The sequence below is a fragment of the Monodelphis domestica genome, chromosome 5, assembly GCF_027887165.1.
Source record: "Monodelphis domestica isolate mMonDom1 chromosome 5, mMonDom1.pri, whole genome shotgun sequence".
NCBI classification, from domain to species: Eukaryota; Metazoa; Chordata; class Mammalia; order Didelphimorphia; family Didelphidae; genus Monodelphis; species Monodelphis domestica.
Genome location: NC_077231.1, coordinates 286,687,229 through 286,706,260, shown reverse-complemented (window position 1 = coordinate 286,706,260; position 19,032 = coordinate 286,687,229). Strand labels below are relative to the sequence as shown.

At 37.8% G+C, this 19,032-nt stretch overlaps 1 protein-coding gene across 15 annotated transcripts in view; it reads left to right on the top strand.

The window, feature by feature from the left end:
• The window catches only part of NEK11 (NIMA related kinase 11), a 388,343-nt gene that overhangs the window by 203,637 nt on the left and 165,674 nt on the right, over positions 1–19,032 (top strand). For 13 of the 15 annotated variants that reach the window (XR_001625257.2, XM_056800246.1, XM_056800248.1 and 10 more), the window contains one exon: positions 3,421–3,632. Coding sequence is in view for 14 of the 15 variants with exons in the window: in XM_056800246.1 (XP_056656224.1) it covers positions 3,421–3,632 (212 nt within the window). In the remaining variant the exon portion in view is untranslated. Of the gene's footprint in view, positions 1–3,420; positions 3,633–8,700; positions 11,528–19,032 lie in introns of those variants that run through there. The other 2 variants (XM_016426435.2, XM_056800247.1) reach the window with 2 other exon arrangements.

Genomic DNA, 19,032 nt, shown 5'->3' with positions numbered 1-19,032 from the left:
CAGTGTAACAGGAAATAGTAGAAGATGATAGAGGGCAATGAGGAGACACACAATAGTTATAAATGTGCCCATGGTGGATTTGTCCAACATAACCATAATTGGCTCACCTTTGGATGGAACCTATAAAGCAACTCAGATCCAAGAATGGGATCAAAAGACCCTCCTTTGATCTATGTTCAAAGCACTCTGAAACTGTGTATATACCCTTTGACTTATCAATGTCATTACTAGGTCTTTTTCCCAAAGAGAATTTTCTTTAAAAAGGGAAAAGGATCTATTTGTACAAAAAAAAAATATGGAAGCTCTTTTTGTGTAGTAAAGAAATGGAAATTTTAGGGTTGTCCATCAGTTGGGGAATGGCTGAACAAGTTGTGGTGCTTGATCGTTATGGAATAAGAAATGACAAGTAGGATGATTTCAGAAAAATCTGGAAATATTTACATGAACTGATGCAAAGTGAAGTGAGCAGAAGTAGAAGAACATTGTACAGAGTGACAACACATTTCTTGATGAACAGCTGTGAATGAGCTGGTTATTTTCAGCAAAACAGAGATCCAAGACAATCCCAGAGACTCTTAATGAAAAATGCCTTCTAAGAAAGCATTGAGGGAGTCTGAATGCTGACTGAAACATACTATATTTAATTTTCTTTCTTCTTTTTTTGTGTCATTTGAGATCTCTTCCAGAAAATGTTTTCTATGACTGCACATGTAAAATCTATATTGTATTGCTTACCATCTCAGGGAAGGGAGAAGGAAGGGGAGTGGGGAAGGAGAGTGAGTCAGAACAACAGAGAGAATTTGTAGCTCAAAACTTAAAAAAAAAAGAATGTTAAAAATTGTTTTTACATGTAATAGGTGAAGAAATAAAATATTATTTATTCTTAAAAAGACCCTCCATGGACATCATCCATATGAACTTAGCCAACAATGTTTTGGCAAGGAAATATTGAATGTATGACTTACATGGATTTATTTGAGAAAAGAGAGAAATTTATGCTGGTAATTCATAACTGGGTCATTAACACCAGAAACTATAGAAAGTAATTTTTTAAAAGAAACTGGATTTAGTGATCAGTAAAAATTATGTGAGGAAATGGTAGAGAGAGTGAAATCCATTAATGATGGCTATTAAAACAAAGAACCTACCATCCATCTCATAAAGCCTGGTGCCTGGGATTATACATCAGAAGTTCCCTAACTTTTATGGACAGACATAGGACAGACTCCAGTATTTTAAATTCAATCCTCTGGAGAACTCAACCAATAAACTAAACAATATTAGAAACCAGATGGAAACCCGACCATTATCAGAGACCAAAGAAATAAGAAATAGAAATAAGAAATAAGGCTGATCTACAAAACCTTAAGAATAGGGGGCAGCCAGGTGACTCAGTAGATTGAGAGCCTAGAGGTAGGATCTGGGTTCTAATATGGTATCAGATACTTCATGATCCTGGGCAAGTCATTTAACTCCCATTGCGTAGCCCTTATTGCTCTTTTGCCTTTGGAATTAATATACTATTGATTTTTAAATGGAAGGTAAGGATTGGGAAAAAAAGCAAAAAGCTTAAGAACAACACTTTAATCTCCATTCCAAATGACATTTAAAATCTCCAAGCAGCTTGGAAGAAAAAGCCTTATAAGCCCAAAGTGTGTTCTGTCCCTCTGTTATGCTGTTCTCTTTGCCTTAAGACTGAACTGACTACCTCTTCTCTGGTCATCTCTCTCTCTGATAATTTCTAGTGTGCAATTCTTGGATAATATATTGAGCACCCTTGTTGACCACCATCTCTTCCGTGCCCTTCAGGACAGACCATGGCATCCCATGATTCCAGCCTAGAATTGTCATTTTCATGATAAATGATATAATTTATCATTAAGAGAATATGTTTAAAAATAATTTGTCTTATTAGAATTACCATATTAATTATATATAATATGGTAGGATAATACTTCATCATTACAAATAAATAAGTATGATAGTTATAATTATAAGCATTTTTGATTGGTATTTTTATACCGTAGCTGAAGGGATTTGTTTGGGGGTTTAATTGAAGAAAGGCTAAGTGAAAATCCTTTCCAGAGTACCTGTATCCTATATAATCTTCTCTCCTTCTGCACAGCCCTCATCTGGTACACGGGCAGAGCAATCTCTGAGGCCGTCATTATTGAATTCCTTGGTAAACACACTCCGTCATTGCCTAGTAAGTGTGTGGGAATCCCAGAGTGCTGCCCTGATGCTTCCATTATAAGGCTCACTCTAAGGGGAGAGGAAATTAAAGCTATTTATCAAAGAGCATTTCCCCTCAATGGGGAAAGTGAGCATTAATGCAACAAACGATTGCCCACAAGCCAAGAAAACATTTTGATAAACACAGTTGAGGGGATTGCATTTCCTCTGCTTTCTCCTGGAAAGAGAAAGTTCCAGGGAACACTTCTAGATCCAGATATGGGTGGTTTTTTGAAGGTTGATGGCCTTATTGACCAAGTATACTATAGGAGCTCAGGATGGGCTCTTGGTGATGTGGAGGGCTATTTTGTTTACATAGGATATCATCCCTTATATGCAAGTATACATTTTATTATTAATAATAATAGCTAAGTGTATAGATAAAGTACTCTAAGGCTTATATATGTGTTATCTATTTGTTGCTAAGAGTAGATCTAGGAGGCAAATGCTGTGATTATACCTATCTTACAGTTGAGGAAACTGAGGCAGACAGAAGTGAAGTCATTTGCTCAAGGACACAGAACTATTAAGTTTCTGAGGCTAGATTTGAACTCAGATCTTCCTGACTTCAAGACCAATACTCTACCCCCTCCCTGCCAATATTTCCTACTTGGTTTTGTAGGTTTTAAAATTAATATATGATAACTCAAGTATTATATTTATAAGATTTTATTAATAATAATGAAAGTAAAAGAACTACCTGAACCCAGTTTGGTTGCAACAAAAGGAGAGGGGAAAAAAAGGAGTTACAGCCAACTTATAACCAATCACGCAATCCCAAGGATGCAGGAAAAGGGAAAAGGATTCTAGGTAGTACAGAAAGGAATTTTGGGTAATGTCGTTTTTAGGTGTTCAAGAATTTCCAACTATCCATTCCCCTCCGTTATCCTATTGGGAGTTTCTAATAAAAATACTTTTAAGTTTCGTGACATCACTGTTTCCTTCTCACCTTGAATTTTGAAAGGAAGCTGAACATGGCATTTCCCCTGTTCTTGGTGACTCTGCTTTGACAAATGTTCCCCCTCTTCTCCTCCTGATTTCATTTGTAAGTGACTAGTCTCCTTGCCTTTACAGGATGCCACTGATATAATGGAAAATTCCCAAGTCACTTCTTTACACATCTTTGGGGAAACTACCCTCTTCCTCCCTGTAATTATGTAATTGGAACATGACTGTGTCTCATTCTAGAGATCCCAGAAGATCCCTTAGAAGCTGAAGAGTATTATGTGGAGGTCTTTGATTCCTGTTCTGAAGCAAGTGAGAAGGATGAAATAGAAGAAGTGATCGAGGTGGAGGAAGAGGAGGAAGAAGTGGTGGAGGAGGTGGTGGAGGAGATGGTGGAAGAGGAGGAGGAGCTGGAGGAGGAAAAAGCAGAGAGCACATATAGGACCAGTCATCAGGTATGTATTTTGGTTAGACCAGTCAACATCTTCCAAGAGATGGTAGAGCCCCGAGGCACAGGGGGGCATCTGATGACAAGAGCTCCATCCAAAGTAGAATGGAACTTCTTCATCATTTCTTGCTTAGAATATGGAAATAACCTTCCAGTTGGTTTTCTCCTTCCTGCCCTCTTTCTGCTCCAGTCCATGTTCTATCCAGGGCCTAGAATTCATTCCCTCCTTCCTGCCACCTTTTAGAATACTTATGTTGCTCCTCAGGGTTCAGCTCAGGTGCCACTTCTTTTCCTGATGTCCCTAATTGTTGGTCCTCTCTCCTTCCTCAAGTTCTGTCTGATTTATCTGTTTGAATGCTGCAGTGGTAGACTGTTACCTCTTTTAAAAGTCTGTTTTTATATCTTTATTGTATTCTCAGCTTCTGATACAGAGTTCTAGGCTTTGCTTAATAAATGAGGATCACAAGAATAGCAGTCAAGGCCAATGGGGAAGTCAGAAAAATGGGAGGATTTTTTTGGGGAAAGGTGAGTTTTGGATGAGTTGACTTTAAGATGTCTCCAGGACCCCCTGGTTCTAAATGTGTAAAAGGTGGCTTAGAAATAGGAGCCTGGAGGTTGGGAGAGAGGTTAGGGCTGGATAAGCAGGTCTGAGAGATACAGTTATTTAAAAATACTCTGAATTCTGAAAAACTACAACCCCGCCCCCCAATAAACAAATCCCCCTCCTTGCAGCGTGTCTTCCCTGAGAGGCAGTGTATGGTACCAGGGAAAGAGAAATGAATTTGAAATGAGAGACCTTATCTTTGCTGCCTATGACCTGTGTGGTCAACCAGGAGCAAACCTCTTTATTTCTCTGGGCCTCAGTTTCCTCACCTGCAAAAGAGATCTCTGAAGGCTTTTCCAGCTCTAAATCTGTAACTTTATGAGTCAAATCTTGTGCACTAATTTCTTTTCATGGAACTCTACAAAAAGACAGAAAATCCCTTTAAATTACCATTTTAATTAAGCTCTATACTGCTCTACAAGGAGATTTGGATATAGGTATTAAAAATAGAACAGTCTTAGAGGCTTAAAACTGCACAAACATAAACTATTTTGGGCAGCTAGAAGGCACCGTGGAATCAGGAAGACTTACCTTCCTGAGTTCAAATTTGGCTTTAGATACCTCCTAGTTCTGTGACCCAGAGCAAGTCAATTTTTCCTGTTTGCCTCAATTCCTCATCTGTAAAATGAACTGGAGATTTCTCCAGTATCTTTGCTGAGAAAACCCTAAATACATGACTGAAATGATTAAAGAACAATAAGAACTCTATTGCAGCGGTTCTCAACCTCTCAATTTGTAGCAATGAGAATACATAATGCATATCAGGTATTTACATTCCAAATCATAACTGTAGCAAAATGACAGTTTTGAAGTAGCCACCAAAATAATTTTTTGGTTTGGGGTCACTGCAACATGAGGAACTGTATTGTGGGGTCAGGGCATTAGAAAGGTTGAGAACCACTGCTCTATTGAGTTTATCTATGATGTAAACCACATTTTTCATAGTCCTGAGGCAAAAATCTAATTCCTTTTATAATGCTGTTTTTGAAATAAAGCCCTCAAAATGGAAGGGGAAAAAAGAGGGAGTGGTAAATATTGTCAAAATTGGTTATAAAAAATATTCTAATCCTTCCTAAAATTTATAAGCCCAAACATTCTTGGAAGATCACTTCCTCATTTTCATTGAAGTAATAAAATCCTAAACTCCTAATGGAGATGGCAAAGTCCATGTTACAAATAAAAAGATTTGCATTCATAAAGTAAGACGCCATTATTCATACTTTGGATTTGCTGTATTGACGTGTGAGTTCGAATTCCAGAGAGAGGGACCAGGTTATGCCACTTTGCAGAGACAAGAGTTAGAGTGATGAGTGGAGGGAACAGCCAGTGGGCTGGTTGAACTGGAATCTTGAGGCTAAGGAGGAGTGATGGGGACCAATCCTGGGAAGTGAGGCTTTAAAGGCCAAGCTGGAGAGTTTCTATTTTATCTTAGAAGCAATGCGAACTGCTGATTTTTCTTGGGCAGGAGAATAACCTGATAGTCTGCTTGTCTTATGATAGGGGGTTAGGGTAGCTCTTTCTCTCCCTTCAACTCCTGTAGAGTTGTTGATCCTGGCAAGTTTAGCTTAAGTAGTAGTTTAACTGTCAGCATTTATTTTAATCTCTTGTATGATCAGAACTGATTATTGAATTTCATATTTATAGCTGGAATGAATGGATAAAAAGCAGTTATTAAGCAGTACTATATGCAAAGCACTAAATGCTAGGGTTCTAAGTTTCTAGGTCATTCTAAGTGCTGGGATTATAAATGGAAATTTCAGACAGTGTTTTGCCCTCAAGAAGCTCACATTCTGTTTTATTTTGGGGTTTTGGTTTGGTTTGTGTGTGCTCTTTACAACAATGACCAATATGGATGTGTGTTTTGCATGATAATAAAAAGAAAAGAAAAAAAGAAAATAATGAACAAACAATTCTTATATATATAAAAAGGCAGCAGATATAGGAAGTTTCAGCTGTAAGCCAGATGGAAAAGTCCAATGGTCCCAACGGTTCAGTAGAAAAACAGATGATAATTTATCTTCTTTAAGGTTATTATATGAGATGATCTTATCCATTTCTGAGGCTGAGCCATTTGGCAGTGCCAAGGATGTGGAGAATTTCCTTTCTGGGTCTTCAGTAGCTGTGGCAGCTGAGGAGATGGTGGGGGCTAAAGCACCTACAGTAGCTCTCCTTAGACTTCTTTGTTGCTAAAGGTAGACTTGTTTGTCTGCCCTATAGGTGATAGTTGGTTGGGGTGGCTGGCTTTTCCACATGGGTTGCTCCCCTCAACAGTGGCCTCTGTGGCTGGTCTGAAAGTTGGACCAACGGTCCGTGGGACGCCACTCTTCTCTGAGCTCTTGTCTGTGACTGTTGTTCAATGTCTAATGAACCTTTGAGGCATTCTAGTCCAAAGCCAGAAAATGAAGACCCATGAAGGACGTCAGTTGTTTAATAAACAATTATTAAAGTGCCTACTGTGTGTTTGGCACCTTCACTAAATGATGGAGATTCAAAGAAAGAAAACAAAAAATGGGATCTAACAGTCTAAAGAGGGAGATGATATGAAAATGATTATCTATTTCCAAACAAGAAACACAGAACAAATGGGAGATTTTCCCTGGCTAAGGGTCATACCTGTAGTAGGTGAAAGAATTTGAATCCAGAGCCTATATTCATTCAGTCCTTTTCCTACCTTTCCATACTGAAGATGCATTCTTTATTATTCAATGAAAAAAAAAAGTTTCTTTAGAATAGAGCCCCAAAGGAAAGTAGTCTTAGAATCCATTGTCATGAATGAATAAGTTTCCTGAGTGAGGCTTTGTTATAGTCTTCCTAGAACCCAATTAGAATCCTCCAAATGCCCCCTGAAGAAGAGCCTGCTTTCCTCATGGTCTTCTGATTGGCAGTTGCTTTTCTGCAGAGTTTGGAAATGTTGTAGAAGGCACCAGGGCTCCTTTATCACAAACCATTACAATAGTTTAATAACGTGACCTTTGACATGGCAGTTATTGAATTGGAACAAGCCCCACAGCCCTTTGGAGTACACCATTTATAGCTGTCACCACAATGGCGTACTTTACCGTCATGAATGTTGGGGACAAGGGTGGGGATGGAGAAACCAGAGCCTGTCACTGAGATGGTTTTTCTCCATTTTAATCAACATTTTATAGTGCTTCAGTTTGACAAATGCTTTCATATAGTCTACAGTCATCTTTCGATTGCCTTGTTTGTCTTTTCCTTTCCTGAGTAAAACAAATGTTCCAGGTTTGCCAGCAAAATGTGTCCTTACCATCCAACCTTGTGGTCTGACCCATTTGGGAATAGTTGCTATTTAATGAATGTGTCTGTTTGAAGGGGGCCATTCAGGACTCTAGTGTTTGTTCTTGTTACACGGAGAAGGGCTCCCAGCGTCTGTGTTCCCAATTCTCTCTTTTTCTAAAACTCAAAGGCAATCCTGACCAGCTGAAGACTTTGCTACCACTATCATCTTAGTGATTTTAGAATCCTTTTGCAGGCAGATGTAGGAAGGCAGTAAAGTTTGGGACAGCCTCTCTAAAATAAGTTTTGGGGGACACAGGCTTCCAAATCAGGGATTTAATGGGAGGTGAAGGCAATTTTTGAACCCCAAGTCCCAATTCTCTCTTTTTCTAAAACTCAAAGGCAATCCTGACCAGCTGAAGACTTTGCTACCACTATCATCTTAGTGATTTTAGAATCCTGTTGCAGGCAGATGTAGGAAGGCAGTAAAGTTTGGGACAGCCTCTCTAAAATAGGTTTTGGGGGACATAGGCTTCCAATCAGGGATTTAATGGGAGGTGAAGGCAGTTTTTGAACCCCAAGTCAGATGGTTGTCTGAAACCACGGACCTTCAATCCAGACATAGGACAATTGACAAAAAGACAATCCATCCAAATCATTCTGATTGTTTTTCTCAGCTACCATTTATGAAGGGGCATGGGCTAAAAGGCCTCTTTGTGACCTATATATGGCTCCCTGTGGTCTACCACAGTCACTCAGGGACCCAACACAAGCATGCTGAATGTCCCAGGGTAGGATTAGGGTCCTGTATTGCTCTTCGCCTTGACTTCCTTGTCCCAAACAATCATTAACGTGGAGTAGTAGATTCCCATCAAATCCTGGTTCTGGACCCACATCTCCCAAACTTACTTCTGAAACCCTTTCTTGTCCCCCCACAAACCAAACTCTTCCCCCGCCCCCATTCCCAAGGTTCTCTTTTAATCGACTCGCAAACGAAGACTAAAAGGCTGGTGGAAGCATCCTTGTCCAAAGTCCTACGCTCGCGATGTCCAGTTACTGGTAACAAGACCTTGGCGTGTGTTGGTGTTTCAGCCTCCACCAACCTAGCTGGCTCTCTGTGTTGAATCATTGCAGACCAAGGGAAGGGGTCCCGGAGGTGATATTGTGCCTGAACTAGCACGGGAGCCCATTTTCGCATCAAATCCTGAAAGGTCACTTGTGTCTTTCCCTGCAGTGGCTGCTTGTAACTGGACCACCGCTTTGTCACAACAATGATTATCCCGTCCTTCCTCCTAATGCCTTTGAATGCATTAGCTGTGAAAGCAGAGCTAGAGCGGGCGTCGCTTGCACGGATGCTGGGATGAAAATGAGAAGATGTCTGGGAAACCTCTGTAAACCGTAAAAATGCTGCACAGATAGAAGTCCCTAGTTCTAATTGGATTGTGGCCCATTAAGAGAGATCCATCAGGCTGATTCATGCTCCCGAGAGAGGGCTAACGTATATGGGGGAAATGTAAACTTCATCCACCCACAGCTAAGTGAAAGTCAGTCAGTGTGGGCCAGTACCCAGCAAGGCTTCCCCCAATCCAAAGGACCTAAACTTTGGAGCACAGAGGAGTGGTCCTCCTTTATATACTCAGTTGTATTCAATTTGTCCTTTAATCACTTAACCTGAGGGGCAGTGAGGTGGTGCAATGGACAGAGCACCAGGGCTGGAGACAGGAAAAGCTGAGTTCATATGTCGCTTCAGACTCTTCCTAGCTGCGTGACCCTGAGCAAGTCACTTCTCCCTGTTGGCCTCAGTTTCTTCATCTGTATAATGAACCAGAGAAAGAAAGGGCAAACCGCTCTAGGATCTTTGCCCAGAAAACCCCAAATGGGATCATGAAGGGTCAGGCACAATCAAAACAACTGAATGACAAAAATGATGACTTGGGACCTGATAAAGAGCAACGTTATTAGTGGATCAGGCAGCATCGTCCATAGCATGTTGGACTTGGCGTCATGAAAGCTCGAGTTCCAAACCTGCTTTTGGGGACAGCTAGGTGACTCAGTGGATGGAGAGCCCGAGCCAGAAACGGAAGGTTTAAATTGGACTTCAGACAGACAGTTCTTAGCTGACTGACACTGGGCAAATCACCTAACCCCCTTTGCTTAGCCCTTATTGCTTTATTGCCTTGGAATTGGAAAGTATTGATTCTAAGATGGAAGATAAGGATTTTTTTTAAATCCTGCTTTAGGCTCTTACTAGGTACAAGTGTGGGCAAATCATAGTTATCTCATCTGTAAAATGGACATTAAAATAGCACCTGGTCAAATAAAATAAATTAAAATTAAATAAAACAAAAAAATTAAATACCACCCCTTATAGTTCTTTTGGGGAACCTGTGTAAAGTGCTTTGCAAACCTTCAACACTATGCAAATCTTTTCTAGTTACTATTAGTATGACTTTCCCTTCCCAATATTATTTATGTGGGAGAGAATTTACTGGGGAATTCACTACAAGATTAGTTTTTGGAGTAGTGGAAAAACACAAGCTTGGTCTAGTAGAAAAAAGGGACCTGCTTGAAATCCAAAAACCTGTGTTTAAATCCTAGCTTTGATTCTTCCTAACTGTGTAACGATCATTTAGTGCCCCAAAGAACTCGCTCCCCAAGACTGTTCATTTAGAGGACAATTGCTGGTTCACTATTGGGAGGAATGTGTGGTGTTTCCCCCTAGGACACTCTGAAACCAAGGAAAATACAAGTATCTTGTTTTCTGCTGATGAATCCTGAAGACTGGCCAGAGAAATTCCATTTTGCTCTTTCCTTCATGAGATTCAGTTTTAGCTTCTCTCATTTTTTTCATCCAGTTCTTCCAGTGTTGGTTCAGTGAGCTCCCAGCCATCCAGAGTAGCTTTCTTGCTTCTTTTTACTTTTATATAGACCGAAAAGCACTCCTTTCTGAAGAAGAGATTTTCACAAGGTAGAGAAATGAACCGAATTCAAATCAATTCAGTAAGCATTTTTAAAACACTTACTATGTGCCAGACTCTGGGGACAAAGACAAGAATGAAAGGATGCCCAAAAGTTGTTGTATATTAAAGGATTCCCTTTGGGAAATGAAACTTTTTTCTCTTACATTCTTTAGGAAAAATAACTCTCGAATTTCATGTTCTCTGATCATTCTTCAATCGACCATTAGCCTGAGATTATATAAAGCAACAACTAAGAAGTGAAATGTTGGAGTGGAGAAGATTGATTAGGACTTGAGGAGGCTCTCCAGATTGCTGGAACTGAATGGATTTTAGCTCCTAAAAAAATCCATTGCGGCATGCTGGCATGATTACATTATGATGTGGCTTCATCAGCCTCATTGGTTTTCCTTCTCATCCTTTAAGTTTTTAAACCCCCATCCAGAATCTGGAAGATTCTGTTGCTAAAACATCAAAAAAACAACCACATAAAAAAACCCCACAACCCAATCCAACCTCTCCAGCCTGCTCTAAAGAGGAAAGGAAGCTGCAGTTGGCTTTGACTAATATAGAACAAATGAGACATGGACAGTGAACTCAGTCTGACAGTCTGCTCTCAGTGACTCAGAATTCAGGGACCAATGTGTGGTTGGGGGTGTTTGTCTACAGCCCTGTTTTGCAGAGACGGGGCTCTGGTTTTTCTTTCCCCATTGCATGTCCCTAAAACCTCTCTCTCTTTAGTGATAGATCATAAGACCCTGGGCTCGAGAGCAGTCCCATTATTATATGGTTCTGGGCTAATGAGCAGCTCACATCTTTTTCATGAATTATGAATTAATCAGGGATAATCAGGGACCTTGGCATCGAATGAAACAAAGCTCTTGGATTAAAACAGAAGAGGTGTTTCTGAACATAAAGCCATGGGATAAGGACACCTTAAGCTTCAGCCTCATTTTCTGTGTATTGGAGAACTTTGACAAAATTTGTTTAGAGAAAGGGGAATCAGGAATAGAGTAGTGCCTGGAGTATGCAACTAAACAAACAAACAAACAAATAAATAGAAATAAAATGAATATAATGTAAATAAGCAATAAACAATGTAAATAAATAATTCCGTAAATAAGATAGATAAAATGCAATAAATAATCATGTAAATAAGCAATAAAAAATTGTAAAAAATAATAATTCAGTAAATAAGGTAATTAATAAAGTAAACAAGCAACAAACAAATAATGTAAATGAATAATGAAATAAATAATTTAATAATATACACCAATAATAATTCACTAAATAAGGTAATTAACAAATAAATACAATAAATTATGCAAATAAAAAAATGTAATAATTATGTTACTAAAAAGACAATAAATAATATAAATAAAATTAATAATTATGTGAATTAATCCATAATAATGTAAATGAGCAATAATTTAATAAATAAAAAATTCAATAATGTGAATTAATGAATATAATTTAAGTAATAATGTAAACAGATACTTTTATTAAATAATATAAATAATTTACTAAATAATAATATAAATAAATAAAATTTTAATAAATAATCTACATTTTCCAGAGAATTTTAATCTCAACAGGGTTAAGTGACTTGCCACAGTCACACAGCTAGCACACGTGAACCCAGGACCTCCTGTCTTTAGGCCTGGCTCTCTATCCACTGGGCAGGGTTAGAGAGCTCCCCGTGTCAGAGAGTCCTGGGATTACAATTAAGACCTAGAACTTCTCCCTTCACAAATGCTCTAGGTCTTTGGTGGACTGGCACCCAGACAGCAGCCTTTCTGCAGTGTTTGCAGGTGTAGACCTGTGTGTGTCTATGCTCTTCTGAGATACGCAGATATCCTAAAAGTAAACAATGACCCCCATGCAGGGGGAGCCGGCTAAGAGAAGAGAATTCTAAGAGGGTTTTTGGTAGACAAATGGCTGTTTAGGCCATTGGGCACATTAACCAGGACAAAATTAAATTTACTGACATCTCAATAAATCTTACAACTTTCAAGACATTTTCAAAAAGAATTTCATTTGCAGCAAGTCCTCCTTTGGCTGCTGCTTCTTGTTGGACACGTTTTGGCATCGAGTTCACAAGATTCGACACCTCGTCTTGACTTCTTCATCAGAAAGCCTCAGCTGAACAGATTGGCCTTTAGATGGACCTTTGATGTCCTGTTTCTCAAGGCTAGGCTGGGTCATAGCCTCTGAGGTTCCACAGTTTTAAGTCAGGGGAGATCCTGGGCCACCGAAGCACGTTTATCTCGTCTCTTGGATAAATGTTTACATCTTGTACGCCAGGAGCTACGCTAGAAGGTCCTTCTGCAGTTTCTATTTCTATTTGGACATTTCTGTATTTCTAGATGCAATCTGCTTTTCATCCTGCCAATATATATGTCAGAGAACATCATTCCCTCAATAGGGAAGAGACTCCCAGACGGAGTGGAAATTAAAAATGAAATCCCCCAATATTTTGGGGTGGATGTCTTATAGAAAGGACCTGGGGTCAGTGGGTCAGTGATTGTGTGTGTGTGTGTGTGTGTGTCTTGATAACTGTTTCAACATCAATTGAAACAATTAGGTAATATAGAGCAGTGGTGTAGGAGTTAGTAGTTCAAATCCCATTCAGACACTGGATGACCATGGACAAATCACTTAATTTCTGTTTGCCTCAGTTTGCCAATCTGTGAAAGGGGGATGATAATAGCACCTACCTTTCCAGGTAAAAGATGAGATAATATTTGTAAACTGCTTTGCAAACCTTAAGGCACTATAAAAGTGCTAGTGATAATTATTGTTATAACTGATTTCCTTTTCAGTTCTGTGCCTTATGTTATGCATTTAATATATTAAATGATAAAATTTAATTTATATTTTAATATTAGACAATATGGATAAATATTATGTTTATAATAATTATATACTTATATTCTGTGTATCCTATGTAATTATAATACATTATCTTAGACTATAATTATATATTTATAATCTATATATACTGTATAAATCAAATAAATTATATGTAATTATATGATTCTGAGAAGGGGACAAGAGCTTCACCAGATTGACTGCCAAAGGGGTCCATGTCACAAAAGGGATTAATATCTCTTTTCCAATTTGATGAAGATCTCATTTAAGATGATGTACATTATCTCATGACATAATAGATGTAAGAACTTTTCAAATCTTAAAGTACTTCAATTTTTCTCTATTCTTTCTATATCTGAATTTATCATCAAAAAGAAAAATTTTTTCCTATTTAAAAGGATGTGAAAAATTGACCCAAAGTTTTGGCCTTAGCCCCACCCCTCCATCTGTAAGATTAATCATCCGCAAAGACCTTCCAGCTTTTCTAACTAAAAGGCTTCCAAACTGTTCCTTTCCTAGCAGAAGGAAGAAGCTTCCAGGGATGGGGATTGGGAGTGGGAGAGACATACAGTTTATTTGTCTCTCTCCTTCCCTTTTCTATGATTTTTTTCCTTCTATACATGGAAAGATATAAGATATCTTTATATTTGGGAGATATACAGACCTCAAGGTTGAGTTTCTCTCCTTTTTTATTGTTTTTTGTTTTACACTTAGCACTTTAAAAGGATCAATGGTGACAACCCCTCACATAGGGGGAGCTCATTTCTCACTTGATTTACAAAAAATGCAGTCCTTGAGATACTTAGATACAGGTTGCTCTTGGCAACAATTTCAGATAGCTACCAACAGCTTCAGGAGGAGATTTAATTAAATCATAGGTTCCCTTATAGCAGAACAAAATATTTGAATGGAAAATTTAAGTGGAAATTTCATTTTAGAAAGGACACAAGATAAAAGTATTTAAAAAATATTTGCTGTTAATTCATTTGGTTCTACACTGTGAAATGCTAAAGGCTTTATGTAATTCTTTACTCCTAACTTATCAGATTTGTTTTTGTTGATATTAAATACATTAATAATGAAAACAATTTATAAGCAAAAATTTTCATTTCAGGATGACAAAATAGAAATAAATTTAGCTTAAATGTAGTTGTTGAGCCTTTAAATTTTTTTAGAACAAACATCAGTGTTTGAATGTTTATTGGACCCCATTATCATTTCACCTTTAAAATTTTTGCATTTGTGTTTGAATACAGCGAAAGACCAATGTGGTACTCACCCAAGAGCATCTTGCTATGTCCATACGACATTAATAGGTACAAGATGAAATCTGTTCTTCTAAGGCAGTCCAAAGCTACATTGTCCCAAATTGTTCTGCTTTTCAGTTTTCTAAACAAGATACTGAATTTAAATGTGGGATATAGGGCTCCAAGCCTTGCCAGTTGAATGCTTTGTGTCCATAAATAAGCCAGAATCTGAGTAGATATTAAGGAATGTCATTTTTAACTCAATTTTGATCACTGTATTCTCTAAAATAGTAGTAATGTTAAACATGTCACCGAACCATACATAAAGATCCCAGAAGGTCACATGCTGATTTCTTCAATTGTGTTTGACTAAATGATCCCATTTGGAGTTTTCTTGGCAAAGATACTGGAGTGGTTTGGCATCTCCTCCAATAATGACTTAGAAAACTATATAATATTATATATTATTTTTGCATTTTTAAAATATTTTGTGATGATATTTTCATCCATTTTGGGTAAGACGTTGTGTTTGACATCTTTACTCAAAACTAAGTGCTTAATCAAGGAGGTACTTTTGACAATCTGATCTATTAAGCTCCTTACTGTTAGTGAGTGTGGTACAGTAGGAAGGCTACCACACTTGCAGGCACAGGTCTTGGGTTCCAATATTGGTTCTGTAACTTAATGACCTCTGACAAATTATTAGCCTCTCTGGCTCTCAGCACCCTCATCTGTAAAATAAGGGGGTTAGACTAGATCAGAGAATCTTAACCCAATGGATTTCAGGGAGTCCTTGAACCTGGATGGGAAAAAATTGCAGCTTTATTTTCCTTAACTTCTAACTTAAATTTAGCATTTCCTTCCATTATGAATATAGGAAACAAACTCATCGATATGACCTTAACCCAACCAACTTTATTACTAATAGAATTTACAGATATTTTCATGTCACAATACAATTGTTGCAGATATCTGAAAATATCATTTACACTTGAAATTACTATAACTGATACATCACTAGACCACCTATTATTATAATCTTCCTATTTATAGACTGCTTCAAAATAATTGATATATTTAAATATAATAGGTTTTCTTTATATTCCTATATGTTTTATATTGTTCATTAAAAATCATCATTCTGAATGTTAGTCCACAAGTTTCACCATCCTTCCGAAGGGGATCCATGAAACAAAAAAGGTTAAGAACCTCTGGAGTAGATGATTTCAAAGGTCTGAGCTTCTGTTCTTTGAAGATGACCTTGACCTTGGCTCATTCTTTTTCGCTTCAGATCTGTGATTCTAAGACCAGAATCTTTAAGCTCCCTCCTCGCTCTGTAGCTATAACCCTATAAACCTATAAAAAATTAAACAATGCTATTTCTAGGCTTCTAACTCCCTCATGATTTAAAGATTGCATTTTTGCAGGGAGTATGGATTTGCTAATTGCATTGGCACTAAGTTGACTAGGAAAACAGTGAGATGTGCAATGGATTCAGAATTCCTCTTTAATATTAGTATTAAAATAAGATTTCAGAATTTGAAAATAAAAAATATAATTCAGGTGATGATGTGTAGTCTCCATTTTAATGGGATTTTTGATTGAGGTGAGGGTGGTATTAATCAGCTGATTTCATTTTCATCGTTTTAGCAAGTCTGTGTGTAGCTAATGTGTTCATACCATGAGCATAATACAATTTTGTACTGAACTGGTCAAGCTGGCTGATTTTTTTAGGTTTATGTAGCAAAATTGTTACATATTTATTATTGGGATGTCACTTAAGTATTGATTTTTTAAAAAGTAAATGTAAAGATGATATGAATGGTGCTAGGGTTCCTTATATTTAATCCTCATAACATATATTTTGGGTTTAAGTCCCATCTCTCTTTGGGTGACCTTGGATTTTGTTGTTCAGTTGTTCGAGTCATGCCCAATTCTTTGGGATCCCATTTGGGATTTTCTAGGCAAAGACACTCGATTAGTTTGCCATTTCCTTCTTCAGTTCATTTTGCAGATGAAGAAACTGAGATAACCAAGGTTAGGTAACTGATCCAAAGTCCTACAGCTTTTAAGTGTCTGAGACTGGATTTGAACTAAGATCTTCCTGAATCTAAGTCTGGCAGTCTATCCTCTGTGACCCTGGATAGAAATCCTCATTTCTTGGGCTTCAGTATTTTCACTCTTGAAATGCTTATTCTTTCTTGTAGAATTGTAGCTCTATAGATTTAGAGCTGGACAGGATTTTGAGGTTATCTTGTACAATGCCTTCATTTTACAAATGAGAATACTGAGACCCAGAAAGATAAGGGATTTCCCCAAGGTCACACAGTTGGCAAATGACAAGAGTCCACATTTGAAATCAGATCCTTTCATGCCAAACACAGCCTATTTTTGCTTCTTGCTCTAACATTCCATGACTATGTTGCTAAAAAAGGAATCTTGGCAAGTTTGGTCTCCTGTTGTTATTCAAAAAGAATAGAATATCTTGCTCCTAAAAAAATTATTAGAGAGGATGGCTCATTCTCTCCATTACTTCTAAAAGCTATAAAACTTTGAGCAAGATACTTTATCTCTTTGAGCATCTCTTTCCCTCTCTGTAAAAAAAGACTGCTAGATAGAGAGATGTTGAGGTCCAACTCTAGGCTGTGTTTATGTCTCTTTAATATGACCTAATCCTAGATCAATTTTGAAAAAACAGATTTCTGATGTAATTTTTGGTAAACCTTACAGTGATGGAGAATAGAATTCAAGTCTCTTAAACTATTTGATTCAGCAAACTAGGGACAGGAATCATTTTCTCAGGTCTTTGTGGGAAAAGCTTTGGTGTCTAAGTCTCAAATCCCAAATAACCTTTAACTTGTTAATTGTTCATTGCATTTTTAAGCATAGCCATATAACCTTAATCATAATTAAGATTCTATGAATTATTGGCTACTTCATTCAGGGTGATGAAATATCAGATTTAAATTATTCTAAGTTAGAAAAATAGCAAATTCAGAAACTCATTTCAAGATAAGGTCAAAGGCATCCTTATTTAAAATATGAGGATTATTAAAAATGAGGATTAAATAAGGAAGACAGCCACACATGTATATAGGATGCAATCCTTCCTTCTACTTTCCTGACCTCTCAAACTATTGTCTATGTCTCTTCCTTCACACTAAGGTATCTAAGTAGTCTATACTTAACTGCTTTCATTCCTCACAACCACTCATCCCTTAATTCTTCATTTTCTGATTCTGTCTCTGACATTCTTCTTAAGCTAATATTTTCATTGATTTTTTTAATTATCAAGTTCAGTGGTCTTTTATTCTATTCTCATCTTCTATAGCTTTTCTTGAACACAAGACATTGTTGACCGCTTCTTGTTATTTTTTCTTCTTGACTTCTATAACATGGTATTTTACTTATTTTCCTTCCACTTTTTTATGTCTTCAGTTTCCTTTGTGAATTTCTCATTTCCAGCCCTCCACCTTAAATATAGATCTCTACCAATATTCTTTACTTTATCCTCTTATTACACTGTCTTAGTCATCTTGTCAACTGTAATGGATTCAATTATCTTCCCTAGGCAGATGACTCCAAATTTTATCTTTCCCAAATTCCTTCCCAGAGCTTTAGTCCAGTATTTCCTGGCACATATATTTTCATTTGGATATCAAGTTCTGCTTAAGTTCATTACTCATTGTAATCCCCCCAAACCTTAACTTTCCTCCCTTAACTCGTTTTTAACCCTTACCTTCTATCTTAGAACTGATATTAAAAAATATTCCCAAGGCAGAAGAGCAGTAAGGGCTGGGCAATTGGGGTTAAAGTGACTTGTCCAGAGTAACACATCTAGGAAGTGTCTGAGGTCAGATTTGAACCCACTCTCCAGTCACTATCCACTGAGTCACCCAGCTGCCCCCTCCCTTAACCTTTCGTAATTTTTCTCACTAATCTCTCAATCACTGGCTCAAAACCATAGTCATCTCTGATTCCCTTTTTCCTTCCTTCCCTTATTCCTCTACCCAACACCCATCTCCAGTCATTTTCTAAGATCTGCTTATTCCTATTCCCCAATATCTTTTGAGGACATTCTCTCCTTCCATTCTTATTGCACCCAGTAGTTCCCCTCCTCCTAGGGAATAATGTGTACAAGTCATCCATAGTCATGACTTAGACTTACCCTTCTAGCCACTCATCCATCCAATGGCTCTTCTTGTGTTCCACTTCCCAGCTACACCAGACTACCTTCTGTTCTTGATCTGCCCTTTCCCATCTTCTTGTCATGCCCCCTTCCATGCCTAGAAAGGACTCCTCTCTCCACCATCTCTGATTGTTAAAGCCTCTTCCTTCTTTTAAGCCCAGCTCGGGTGCACTGACTATAAGCTTTTTCTGACTGCTCCCTCTACCTTGCCACACCAAGCTAGAAATAATCATTCCCTATTTCCAATGCTTCTTAGCACTTTGCCTGGACTTCTCCTTTGCTAGCTCTGCATCATAATTATT